Raw genomic sequence first — 13281 nt, 5'->3', positions numbered from 1 at the left:
TCTTTCACGTCTTCAGATTTGTACATAGAAGATGCGCTTAAATCTGCTAAAATGCTGGGTCATCAGTTTCCTTATCTGCTGCTTTGAACTTAGATTGTAAATAATATATATATTTTTTTCCCAATTTCTTAAAAAGATATGCCCCAATAATCACTTTTTGTTTTCCAGAACCCTCTTCTCCCTCTCAGCAGGGTAACCACTCCAGCATGGAGCCCTTCCCTGAGCGGCGGTTCCCAATTATACCAGAAAATCCGATTTACGGCATGTCAGAGAGCCGGAGATTTTCAGGGGTCAACATCTCCCGTGTTGAGGTGGGCCAATACCAGCTGACAATCATTCAGAGTCCCCTCAATTAAAGAGAACCTCAATTAAAAGTGATGCAAGAGCAACAAAAAGCTGATCACATTTGTGCCAAGATAATGAAAGATTGCTAAATTAAATGGCCAGAGAAACATATTCTTCCTCCAGAACCAAGCTTACATTCAAAAGAATGAGAACTGAACATTAGTTGGTGAACTGCTCCTCTGGTGACAAAGAATAGTTGTTCCTCACAGCAAGAGAGATGAACTCTTGAAGGACATACACAAAGGATCATCTGGTACTGTCCATCAGTTTTTAAAATGGCAGCTGTTAAACCCATCCTGAAAAAACCTGCTTCAGATCCCAACTTATTCAATAATGACCGTCCAATTTCTAGCCTTTCCTTCATTTCCAAAATACTTGAGAAAATAGTCGCCTCCCAACTCTATGATCATCTGAAACAATAATCTTCTTGAACCTTTTCAGTCCGGTTTCCGTCCCCCCACAGCACTGAGACTGCTCTCCTGAATATCACCAATGATCTTCTCATTGCAGCTGATTCTGGCCTCCTCACCATCCTCATCCTCCTTGACCTGAGTGCAGCCTTTGATACAATTTCTCACTCCATCCTCCTCCCTCGGCATCACCTCCACCCCCCTCCGTTAGTTTCAATCCTACCTCTCAGACCGAACCCAATTCATTCATCTCAAATCATTTAAATCTCAGCCCTCCTCTGTCTCTTCTGGTGTCCCCCAAGGTTCTGTCCTTGGTCCTCTTCTTTTCATTTCTTATCTTCTTCCCCTTGGCAATATTTTCCGTAAATTTAACATCAATTTTCACTGTTTTGCGGATGACACCCAGCTCTATGTATCAAGCAAACCTGACTCCTGTCTTCCACCCTCCTCCCTCCACTCCTGTCTATCTGAAATCAAAAACTGGTTCACCTCCAACCTTCTCAAACTCAATAGCGATAAACCGAGCTACTTCTAGTAGGTTCCAAATCCACCCTCTCCAAAGCCACAAGTCTTACTCTTTCCATTGATTCATCTTCTGTCTCCCCCTCCCCTCAGGTGAAGAGTCTGGGTGTCATCCTAGATAGCTCACTATCTTTTCAGTCCCACATCAATAACATTACTCGCTCAGCACATTTCCATCTACGCAACATTAATCGTCTACGCCCCTCCCTCACTGTCCCCTCTGCTTCCATCCTGGTTCACAGTCTGGTCACTTCCCGTTTAGATTATTGTAATTCTCTCCTCTTTGGCCTCCCACAAAAAACCCTCAATAAGCTTCAACTGGTCCAGAACTCAGCTGCCCGCATCATCTCCAGAACCCCCTCCTTCAGTCACATCACCCCGGTTCTCCACCAGCTGCACTGGCTTCCAATAACCTCCAGGATCCAATTCAAACTCCTCCTGTTCACCTTTAAGGCCATCCATAACCTGGCTCCTCCTTATCTCTCCGACCTCATCCATATTAAAACCGCCTCCCGTTCTCTTCGGTCCTCCTCCTCTGTTCAGCTCTCTGTTCCTCCGGCCCGACTCGTCACCGTGGGAACCAGAGCCTTCAGCTGCTCTGCTCCCAAACTCTGGAATTCCCTCCCTCCAGACCTCCGTAACATAGACTTTCTGCCTACTTTCAGATCTAAACTCAAAACTCATCTGTTTATTTCTGCCTTCCCTTCTTGATTCACTTTCGATTCTTGTCTTTTATATTTATATTTATTGTGCTTTTAATGTCTATTTTTAACCTTTGTCTGTACAGTGTCCTTGAGTTTCATGAAATGCGCTTTAAATAAAATGGAGCATTATTATTATTATCAATCAATTTGGTGGTGGGGGCTTTCCATGCAGATCAGCCAAATAGTGGAACATTTCTTCAGCTGTTCTCAACAGAAAGCAGAACACGAAAAGCCAATGCTGACAACACCAGTGCAGGGAGACCCAGAGTGGGCACAGATCTCTATTTCTGGGAGAAAACCACATACCTTCTGGTGGAAGATTACTTCTCTCAATGTGTAGAAGTAGCCCGCCTGAAAGAGGCCTTCGGCTGACATGGAACCGCAGAAGCCGTGGTCTCAAATTACTGGCCCTCAATACAACTGTCAACTTGGACTTGAAAGACAGTGAACAAAAAGCAAGTACAGGGGATGTCGATGTCACTTTTCAGAGATCAAGTTTTAGTTTGAATTAAAAGGACACAAAAACAAATCAGAGCATAGGCTGGTTCATACTTTTTCTTGAGGTGAAGATATGTTTGGAGTACTGAAAGAGGAAGTAATGTTCATGTAACCCTTTAACAGCGGAGGTTTAGCTCCATTGTTTATTTTCTTTTGACTGCCGTAACTCTTCAACCGTCCCATTCCAGCTAATTGTGAGGCCTTGCGCTGATATGAAACACGATACAGTAGTGAAGTGTTTACGTTAGCATAAACCAACTCATTCTGACATGGAGAATAGCAGCTTTACGCCGATTCAGTTTAGTCAGAATTACGTAAATTGCATAAACGGTCACAGAGTTACGGTAATTCATAGAATGTTATTTGCTGTTGCCAGCGACAGCTCCCATTACAAAAGGTTAATTGTAGTTGAACATGACGTCTTGGTGTAAATCTAAAGTGTAAAGATTTTATTAAGGACTTCTGAGTAATACTTCCCCTGGTGTGGTTCTATCTTCATTTGATTAGCTGAAAGCTAACATGGCAGTCTCTAGTAACAAAGTTTTGTGGAAGGGTGGGATTGCCCTCAACCACCACCATAAAACAAGCCCTGGGGAGTCTATGTGTTTCTTTTTTTGTCTACCCTAACTCTTCAACTGTTTACACACTTGATTATGCAATACTTGCACATTTTTAAAGGGTTGCATTTAATGTGTGCAATAATTCGTGTGCCAAAAGCTGCTTTTCTTGGCATCAGAATCAGCTGATTCCCGTTGATCGCGTGAATGGTCAAAGAGTTATGGTAGGTCAAAGCGCATGCGTTATATAGGTATTGCTGGAAGGATTTCTGGTGTTCATACCAACAAAACAGTGTGTCAGGGTCATGCAGTCTGAATCCCACTAAAAAAGGCAGAGATCATGAAGCCACCTAAACTAAAACAGGGTGTTGTTCCACAAAGGAGGAGTCTGAATGCCGAAATCTCTGATACTAAAGTTAATGTTAATTTAAGCGTTTGCAGGTCTGCTTTAAACAGGAACAAGTTAGGAGAGAAATATGCTTTTATCTATTTAATATTGCAATTATCAACCGGAGAAAAACGTCAACCCATATCCCATTGTCTACAGATATTTGGGTTGATCCTGCGGCTAACACCTCACTCCTTTGGTCAGCTTGAGGGTCTAAAAGTCTGATATGAATTCTGAAATCTTTGAAGACAGTGAGGTTGTTTGTGTTTTTCCAAATAGCTGTGGGACGTAAACAGCCCCTTTCCTGTTTCCATTTATCTCTGAATATCAAAAGGATCTGGACAATAAATGACTTCCTCCTCCTCCTTTCCCTGCTCCTTGTCATCCACTTTTCAGAAATGTGGTTCTTATACCCTCTTTTCCATCTCTTGCTTTTTTTTTAAACTTTGTATTTATGTATGCCCTGTATAGTTTGCCCAGTTCCAGTTACAGCTCTTTTCTATTTTTTTTATCTTTTTGATGCCTTTTCATAGCTTTTTTTTACTTTTTATTTTTGTTCTCTTCATGTTTTGAATCCCTCTGTCTCTACTTCCTCACTCCTCTATTCATCCTGTCTTCATTGAATTTCCTCCCCTTTCTCTTATCCTCTCTTTGCATGCCACTCCCCTCCAGCATTCTTAAATCAGCTCCTTCCTCCTCTCCTTCATCTCCTCCTCCCTCCTTCAGCTGATCTGTAAACATGAGCATTGAAATAACAAGCGGATGCACAGAGAGCCCGGGTTCCCCCCTCCCTCCGTCGCACGGTAATTGTCCCCTCAGTGAGTCAGGCAGGCTGAGGCCTACACATGTGTGCCGCCGTGGGCATTTGTTCCAGCACCCAACCACATTGTAATGTGAGCCTGCCGGGCCAAGCCCACTGTATTTTGGGATGTTTTACTCTGGGTCGGACAAAGACACGTTTACAGGCAGGAGCCGAGGCTGAGCAGATGTTTCTGTGCTGGGGGAGCGGGAAGGAAAGAGAGGGAAAGATGAGGATAAGAAACAATGCTGATTCTGTACAAGGAGCACACTGAAGGTAAAGTTAAGCTTAACTAATTTGAAATAGCACAAACTGACTTTCTTTACCTTGTGTCAGCTGCTTTTATGTAACACCAGACTTCATGTCTATGGTTATATTGTGAGTTTCTGCTCAATTGTGGTCAGTTTTTTTGCATGCTGGTTCCTTGAAGGTCCAGTAACTTTTGACCCTGACAAATGGGTACCATGGCAACAGTCGTTCCACTTCTCCACAGACTAAAGAAAAATATCTGATATGGGTGATCTTTTCTGGTCAATGAAAAATCACTAGAGTTGAATGATTTCAGATCAGAATATAGCTGTAAACCAAGTGCCACACATGTGGCTAACTCTCATTGCAAACTGTCGGAACATGGTCTTTTGTCTAAATGCATTGTTTTAATTTCCACATGAAGGGCATTTTTTTACCATTGCAATAATCCACTCCAGTTTTTGTGGCATTCATCTGCCCTGAATGGCAAAAGGCTGCTTTTTGCTTTGGCTGGGGATTGTGCTATCGTATCTTCAGAGATCATTGTCTACCTTTGACATTGCATCAAGGTCCCACTCCGATCTTTTGATCTATTTTCAAAGCGTTTCTAGTGGTCTTTTAAATATGATTATGCTGTCATAATTAGTTTAGTTTTTATATAATAGTTTCAAATAGTTTCTGCAAAGTGGCAGTATATCATTTGCATCTAAATTGTGAGCAGGACTGTTTGTGTGGAGTAAGCCTGCAGCATTTCCCATCATCACTCTGTTTACGCACTTTCCACACCCTCGACTGGTGCAACAAAAATGGCGAGCAATATTGTAGCCATCCAGCTGTACAGTTTTAAACCAGACGCCAGCTCAGACGAGCAAAGCGTACGTGAATCTATTGGGTCTAGTGGATGCATCAGAATGGAGTAGAGCAGGAAGCTTCTGGCTTGCCACAGGAGCTTCTGTCTCGCAACTACAAGCTGCTTTTTTTTCATTTGCTCCTAATTTTATGCTTAATTTTCTTTTTATATGTCCTTCATTTTCAGAAAAATGTCACAAGATCATGTTATAAACACTAAAAATTCATTTTTTTAATAAAGTGGGTTTTTAAAGTTAGTCGTTTGACGGTCAAATGTAAGCTAAACAAAAGAAGGCAGCCATATTTATTCAAAGTCAATAAATAAAAAACGATTGCTGCCAATGTGCACTATTGTTGCCCCAGGCTTTTTTTAAAGTAATTTTAACACTTCAGCAGAACAATGTGATCAGAATATTAAGGACATTGCTAAACCTCTCTTGATGATCTTTTAAAAATGTCAAAAATTTAAACTAAGGGTTTTTTTCTGATTGAAAAGCCAGCAGTACTGAATAGTAGTCGTTAGAATTAGCTTATTTAGAGCAGTCCACCCAATAGCACGACACTCATTTGACCTATATGCCTGTGATTGCCACCTTATGAGTCAACACAAAAGGCACAGATGCCGTGGTTCACCGGTAGAGCAGTTGACCACTGATTGGAGGATCATAGGTTGAATGGGACTGTGACTGTAAAGAGTTTTCCCAAAGTGGCTTCATCCGGAGCTGCTCCCCCGTGTAAGGTGTCGCCCCTCCACAGGCTGAAGAAGATAGATGATGATGAGCGCTAGCGCCGTGGCAGAAATCTGAATCTATCTGCTGTCAATCAAAGTTTTGGTGTCATCCATCGCCATGTTTTTGAATGACTTATCGCGTGAGTTGGTTTGTGTTCATTCGCATAATTAGGGTTTAATAGAAACGGTGTAATTGCATAATTGTGTTTTTTTCAACATTTTTGGATATTCGATAAAGTTTTGGAAACGCAGCTACTGTAAACATGACCAATGTTAAAACTAGAGAAACAGGATTTTTAGCAGCCAAGTTTAAAAAAATTCAGTAAATGTGGCTTTTTTTACACTTATGGTGATGAGCAGAAATGGTAAATATTAATTAGAAACCTTGTTGTTGTTACAGTTGAGAGCAGAAACAAAACTAAAAAGTGCATAACTGAACACAATGAGATAAACTGAACTTAAAGCCAAAGAAAAAGTACTTCGGTGCTTACAGGGGAGAAATTCGCCATTACTTAGCCCAGTGTTTCTCAACCTTTTTTGAGCCACGGCACACTTTAACATTGACAAAAATCCCGTGGCACACCAGCATCCAAAATTTAAAAAACGAGAAACTCAGTCTGTATTGATCTACAGTCCCTTCATGATCTCATGTGTATTTTAGTGATAATTGTGGCAGAAAAAGCTGGAAGCTGCAGCTGTTTTTCTAAAAGATGGAATCAAAGTTAAGTTAGAAGTTTTAAAAACTGTTTGTGTGTTCGTTGTGGTTTCAAAACGTCAAAGGAAGACTCATTGCGTGCTGAGACACTGTCACTTTAACCCAATGAATCCTGGGAGATGTAGTGATGTCAGACAGACTCTCTTCTCTGAGCTTCATTGTTTTGTTCACTTGTTCCACGGTCTGACACCGGATTCTGTGGAAAGCTACACCGCTAAAGACGAGCTTTAGCTGGTATTTTTGTTGGAACTGAGAGACTTTATGAGCAGAATCAGAACAAGGAAGTGAAGACTGTAACCACTTCTGATTGGTCAGACTGATGACATGTGATTAAGCCTCCAAGAATGATTGGTGGAGACAGTTAAAGGGTCGGGACTTTTCCTAAATCAGAGCTGAAGCTGCGGCTAAATCGCGTTACCGTCATTCTAATCAAAATGTCCTTAATAGAATCAAATAAACACAAAGAAAAAAGTATTTTATGATCTTTCATATAGGTAATTTCTTAGTGTTTTATCAGGGCCTGTTTGGATGAACACAGAGCTGAAATCCTGGAGATGGAAAATTCAAGATTCAAGATTCAAGATAGGTTTATTGTCATTCCGCACACAGTATTTGCGAAGAAATACACGGGTGAGATAAGATGTTGATTCTCACTAGCATGACAGTGCAAAAAAACAACAATAATAAAATAGCAGTAAGAGAACAATTCTAGAATAAAAATAAGATGAATACAAATTAAGTGAAATAAATAAAGATAAAAAATTAAATATAGAATAAAAAAGAGTAGAGTAGAATAGAGACCAGCATTCAGTGAGAAGGTGACTATGTGCATAACAGCAGTTCTTGTTTATGGGGGGGGGGGGGGGTGGGGGTTGCTAGAGTCTGTGTCCATGTATTGTGTCTTCGGGTTATGTGGGGGGTTGGGGGGTAATCCTTGGGTCTTGTTGCAGAGTGGAGTTTGTGATAGCATGAATGCATGAGGAGGACAGACTGTTCAGGCTCACAGCCTTTTTAGCATCCTGCTGGATCTACAGCTGATGCTCCTGAACCTCCTCCCAGATGGCATGAGGGAGAACAGTCCATGAGAGGGGGGCTGGGGGTCCCTGATGATGGAGGTTGCTCTGGTCATATAGCTCCTCCAGGATCAGGAGAGGGGCACCAACAATCCTGCTTGCAGTCCTGACAATCCTGCTGAGCCGTTGTTTGTCCTGAACTTTGCAGCTGCCAAACCAGGACGTGAAGCTCAGGATGTTTTCAATGGTGCCCTGGTAGAAGGTGATGAGGTGAGGTGGTGGAACTCCAGCCTTTTCTGAGTCTCCGGAGGGAAATGTTGTTAGATCAGTTAATGAGGGTGATTTCACACGGCACACTAGTGTGCTGCGGCACACTGGTTAAAAAAAACAAAAAACTGATTTAGCCAACAATGTAAGTAGTTTTACTTATCTCAGTAACCAAAAACTATTCACACATCCATTTTCTGAACCCACTTGTTCTTCTGGGGGATTGCTGGAGTTCATCGCAGGTACTTTCAGGCGACAGCAGGGTGCAGCCTGGATGGTTTGCTGTCCATTTCAGGGCTGCACAGAGATAAACAACCACTCACATTCCCACAGTCAGAGTCAAAATAAACCTATGAACCTATGGAGTGCCTGGAGAAAACCTATGCATGCACGAGGAGAAAATGCAGATTCCACGCAGAAAGGACCCAGCTAGAAGTCAAAACAGGGCCAACCGCTACACCATGGTGCAGCCCATTCATAAACTAATTAATCTACAATAGCCTTAGTCTAAACATTGCCCCTTTCACCAGGCAAATGAAAGACAAAACCTTCATTTCTATGCTAGTGAGAAAGTGCATATATCAGTTTGATTTCGGTTTTAGATGGAACAGCATGATCTGGATGGCTTTCAAACAAAAAGTAGTAAAAGATGTTGGACCATTACTGTCGTCCCAAAATGAAAACAGATCCCTAACACTTAGTTTGCTGTTTCTTGATATTCATTTTGTAGTTTTTAACATTTTTAACAGGTCATAGAGTAAACATAAATCTTACTTCTGTTTCCACAGATATGGCTGAAGATGTCAGAAAACAGTGACAACTCCTGTGTTCTCCTGTCTGCCAAAGACTCCAGGGCTTCCTGCATTTTCCCAGCTACAGAGGAGAAAGATAATATCCCAAAATCGGGGGATGATAGGTAATGGGATTCTGATACTGGTTCCCGACTACAACAAGGGGTGTCACTGTATTATATTCTGAAAAGATGAGTCGGATGCACAGAGAACATGGGCTGTTTTTTGTTTGCCCTCAGTGTTCTGGAGATGTTGAGCTTTTCCAAATTCTCGGACCTGGAGACATGGCTGTGTATGCCATCCGATTTGCTCCTGCCCAGATCTCTGGACTCCAGCCTGACTTCTTCCCAATCCTTGTCCTCCTCCCATGTGTCTATCCACTCCTCTTACTTGCCAGCAATGTCATCTCCCTCTCCAGCATCCAGCTTGCGCCTCTCCACTTGCAGTGAGCCAGGAGACACCGATAAGCTCTTTAGGTAAAGCTGATGATTTTAATTCATTTTTTTATAATGTGACAATTCAAGATGGATGCTGGTTCAATGATCTAAACATTAAGCAGGAAGCAACAAATGAAGAAAAAATGTATCATGATTGTCATCCGGTTCAATCCAGATCATTTCAATAAATCCAGATTTTCTTTTCTGTGTTTTTATGTAAAGTCAACAACATATGACCCTTAAGACTTTTTCGTTTAACTCTTTAATGAATGAGCAAAAAGTGATAGTAAAGATAAATACTCTCCTAAAAGGAAGAAAACCGTCAGCAAAACTAGATTTGATAAGGGCATCCATCTGCAACGACCAGCTTTATGAAACCACCACTTTTTTGAGCTTCTGTTTGTTGCTGAGTTAACAAAGATGACATGTTTATGTTTTTTTTTTTTTTTTCCAGAGAATACACTTTCCTCTCCTCTTCTGTTGGGAAGGAAGACATGTTTCTCTCCACACCCTTTCTGCCCAACATGTCTTCCACACCCTCTGCTGTTTCAGAGCAAAGCTCAAAACCTTCAGCCCCAGATTCCACCTCCCGGAGCAGCGTAATCATCAAGAAACGGCGCCGGCTTGCTGCGAGCCCTGGAGGACTTCACTGGAACTCTGCAGGTCAAACAGTTGTTTTTCATCATCCTAAACAAAACAAAAAAACATGATTCAAGTTTCTTACAATTATTTCAATAATTGTAACATCAAATGACTGTGTCAGAGATAGTATCAGATATTTTGAAAAATACCCCAGAACACTTTACACAAAATATAAAGACAAAATGAAATCAACTATTTAGCTTTAAAAAAACAGAAGACCTCTAGAAAAAAGATAATGACAGGGTTTTGAGGTTTGACACAAAGACAGTAAAGTGGGTCAATCCTTAGGATGTTTGATGGGTTCAAGAGTTGAGGAGCAGAGTGGAAGAAAGGTCTGCTCCTCATGGTGGTGAGGAAGACGGAGGATGCAATGAAGACAAGCATCTGAGGGAACAGGTAAAATATGTGACATCAAGAAGGTCAGAAAAAATATGGAGTGAAGAGGAGGTGGTAGCATTGAAAGCGTGCAGAGGTATTTGAAATTGAATTGTGAAATGAACAGGGAGCCAATGGACTACTTTCAGGGAGGGGCAAGGTGTGGTGAGAAGAAACATGCCTTGTGATGATCCAGGCAGCAGAGTTCGGGACCGACTGGGTCTTAGGGAGGAGGCTACAGAAAAAAGAGAGCAGTAATCGATGTGGGAAGGGACAGGACTGTGGACTGAGGAGAGAAGCAGAATGGGAGGAATTCTGCTGACTGATTTCGGTTATTAATAGAGGATTCCAAAAGATGGACTGTTTTCATGGATGACCTGAGGGGAGGGGGACATTTGGGTATAACCAAAGCTGACACAAATGTTCAACTCTAGATAGAGTGGATTTGGTCCCATTTAGGAGCAGTTCAGACCCCCTTTTATGAGTTGCTTACAAAATGATCCAATTACCGGTAAGTCACCTAAATTGGCTTTACAGAGACGGTCCACCATCTTTATTACTGTCTTGTTCACATGTCTCAAACTGAACCATTGACTGTATATGGGGCCTGGACTGACTGACCCCTCACCTCTTGCTGGTTCTAATAGAAAGAACCCGCTGGTTCCAAGAAGCCAAAATCCCATACAATACACTTTCTATAGAGAAATAAACAGCTAGATCTGAGACATTCTTGATCTGATACTTTTTTTATATGCTCCTGATTATCCTATTTTTTAATGATATTTTTTCTGTAGTGCAAGTTATTTAGCAGACAAATCATATGACTCAAAATGGTTTACTGACAGATTTTGTGTCACTCGCTTCCAAGTGCTATGGGTGTGGCCTTCTGAACACTAGCTCCTGATTGGCGAGAGTGGTTGCCATAGAAACATGAACTCAGACAGATTTGGACCAATCACTACTTATTAAGGATGTCTGGCTCCAACATGGCCACGTCCATTTTGCGAAAGAATGGCGACTGAATTGACTTCATTTGGTTGGATCCGGAAGTAAACCATTTTTTCCCTCAGTCAAGTTCCCATATAATTTGAACATCCAATTAAATTAATAAAACTAATAAAACGACATTTTTTCTGAACATTGGTACATTTTAAAAAAATGTGCCTAAAATGAAAACTAGCTTGGGGAGGAGCACACTATTGTGCTAGTTGTGAAGAAGAGAGAAGGCTGGAGTGAAGTCAAAACATTGCAGCAGTGGTGTGAAGTGGTGAAGAGGTTATAGTCCTCTCAGCAGATTTGTTTGTTTCTTTAGCGGAGCTTCACTTCCTGTGTGAGTCTCTCAGATCTTCAGCACCTCCCGTCTGGAGAATGATAAGAGCTTCCTGTTGAAACGATTACTGCCTCTCTTCACTTGGCAGACCATATTTAACTCTGTCGCTCAGCTCTATTAAATCCCTGCCTCTTTCTTACGTGAATCTTGGTGATCTACTTTTTCTTGTCTCTGGTTCAACAGGTTCATTCTGTCTTTTCTTATTTGGAATATTGTTTCTTAGATACACACAAAAAAAGGATTCAAGCCCCTCTTTCATGTCACACAATTAAATTCTGTTTGTTTTATTTAAATATTTTTATTTTAAAATCATGTATCTACATTTAATTGACCTAATACAAAACGTATTAATATTTTCACCTATGAACTCCAGTAATCCAAAATAAATTAGTTCAAGTAAGGGGCATGCCGTGCGCATGTTGAATGCAGTTTTTCTGTTTCTCTTTATTTATTCTTTTTATAGTATCTTCTGCTGTTTTACGGCTACAATTTTTCACCTATTTTACCCATTCAACTATTAAAATGTTCAGCTCTTTCGTCTAATGCCTGCTATGACTGTTGATCCTTCAAATCCTTCGACTTTTTGAAGAGAGAAAACTTCCGTTCGTGTTTTTCGACGTAAAAAACGTACTGTGGCAGAATTGTTTTAACTCAGTTACTCCCAATAAGACGATACACGACGAACCTCATTCATAGAGAAAATGATTCTACTTGATTAAACTGGCGTATGAAAGTTACCATAAAGGTGTCAGCTCAGTAGACTCGTTTCTGGGATTTGCATGCAGAGGTGCTAGGTTCAAGACTGGGCAATTACTGGCGTCAGATGACATTTTGTGCCTTGCCTTTCTTGATAAATTTGAGTTCGATTAACTCAATTATATTTCATTACATGGAAGAGTTTTCTGAGGTGGGGCTACTCATATTCATTGGATGGAAATCCTGTCCACAATTAAATTGAGTTCATCCAATGAGTTATTTATTTGAGTGCATGACAGTGCTTACAATCTTTGTCCTTGATCTTCCTCCTTCAATTCAGGAGTTAAGAAGAGAAATTTCCATGTGTGGATGAGGCCACATGATGGTGCTGTTGTCTCTCACTGGAGTCTGATCTGAATCTGTTACAACCTGATGCCCAGGTTCCATCCTTTTCATTATTTCAATGAAAATAAGTGGGTGTATCAAAGGGAGAAGACTTTGGAAATGAAAAAAATATATATTTCAACAGTTTTATTTATTTAATGCTTCTTTAAAATAAGAGAGGGTTGGCAAACCTTTTTTCTGCCCCCATTTGACCCTCCATAGCTCCACCCCTGGCTGCAGTCCACTTGAAGTTGCAAAGATAAGGATGAGAAACTCTTGTCGTTCAACCCCCTGAAGGAGCTGTACTCCAGCTTTATGATGTTGCCAGATAATAAAGCTGATCAGAAAATGATCAGAAAATAAATATTTTTGGATGAGGAACCTCCAACGTGTTCCTGTTGCAAACTTATAGACCCCAGAGAGGGAGACAACTGAGCAGCTGACGCCAAAAAGGCATTTATACCATCATCACTGGCTCTGCAGGCTATCTCCAGTTCATATTTACTGCTCATGTTTGGGTTTCTTTCCCCAAGACATTTGATTCAAGACCTTGGTTGTCGTGGTTACCTGGAGAGGAATC

At 41.1% G+C, this 13281-nt stretch overlaps 1 protein-coding gene across 1 annotated transcript in view; it reads left to right on the top strand.

Moving 5' to 3' along the window:
* Nucleotides 1-3530: 3530 nt before the first annotated feature.
* ankfn1a (ankyrin repeat and fibronectin type III domain containing 1a) overlaps nucleotides 3531-13281 on the top strand; it is a 100435-nt gene continuing 90684 nt past the window's right edge. The window contains exons 1-4 of the mRNA XM_078937675.1: nucleotides 3531-4499; nucleotides 8835-8962; nucleotides 9077-9313; nucleotides 9729-9937. Of these exons, the coding sequence (XP_078793801.1) occupies nucleotides 8847-8962; nucleotides 9077-9313; nucleotides 9729-9937 (562 nt within the window). The 5' untranslated portion in view covers nucleotides 3531-4499; nucleotides 8835-8846. The remainder of the gene's footprint in view (nucleotides 4500-8834; nucleotides 8963-9076; nucleotides 9314-9728; nucleotides 9938-13281) is intronic.

The sequence above is a fragment of the Oryzias latipes genome, chromosome 19, assembly GCF_053564925.1.
Source record: "Oryzias latipes strain Hd-rR chromosome 19, Olatipes_Hd-rR_3.1".
NCBI classification, from domain to species: domain Eukaryota; kingdom Metazoa; phylum Chordata; class Actinopteri; order Beloniformes; family Adrianichthyidae; genus Oryzias; species Oryzias latipes.
The sequence above is the reverse complement of the archived record's forward strand: the minus strand, read 5'-3'. Positions and strand labels throughout refer to the sequence as shown.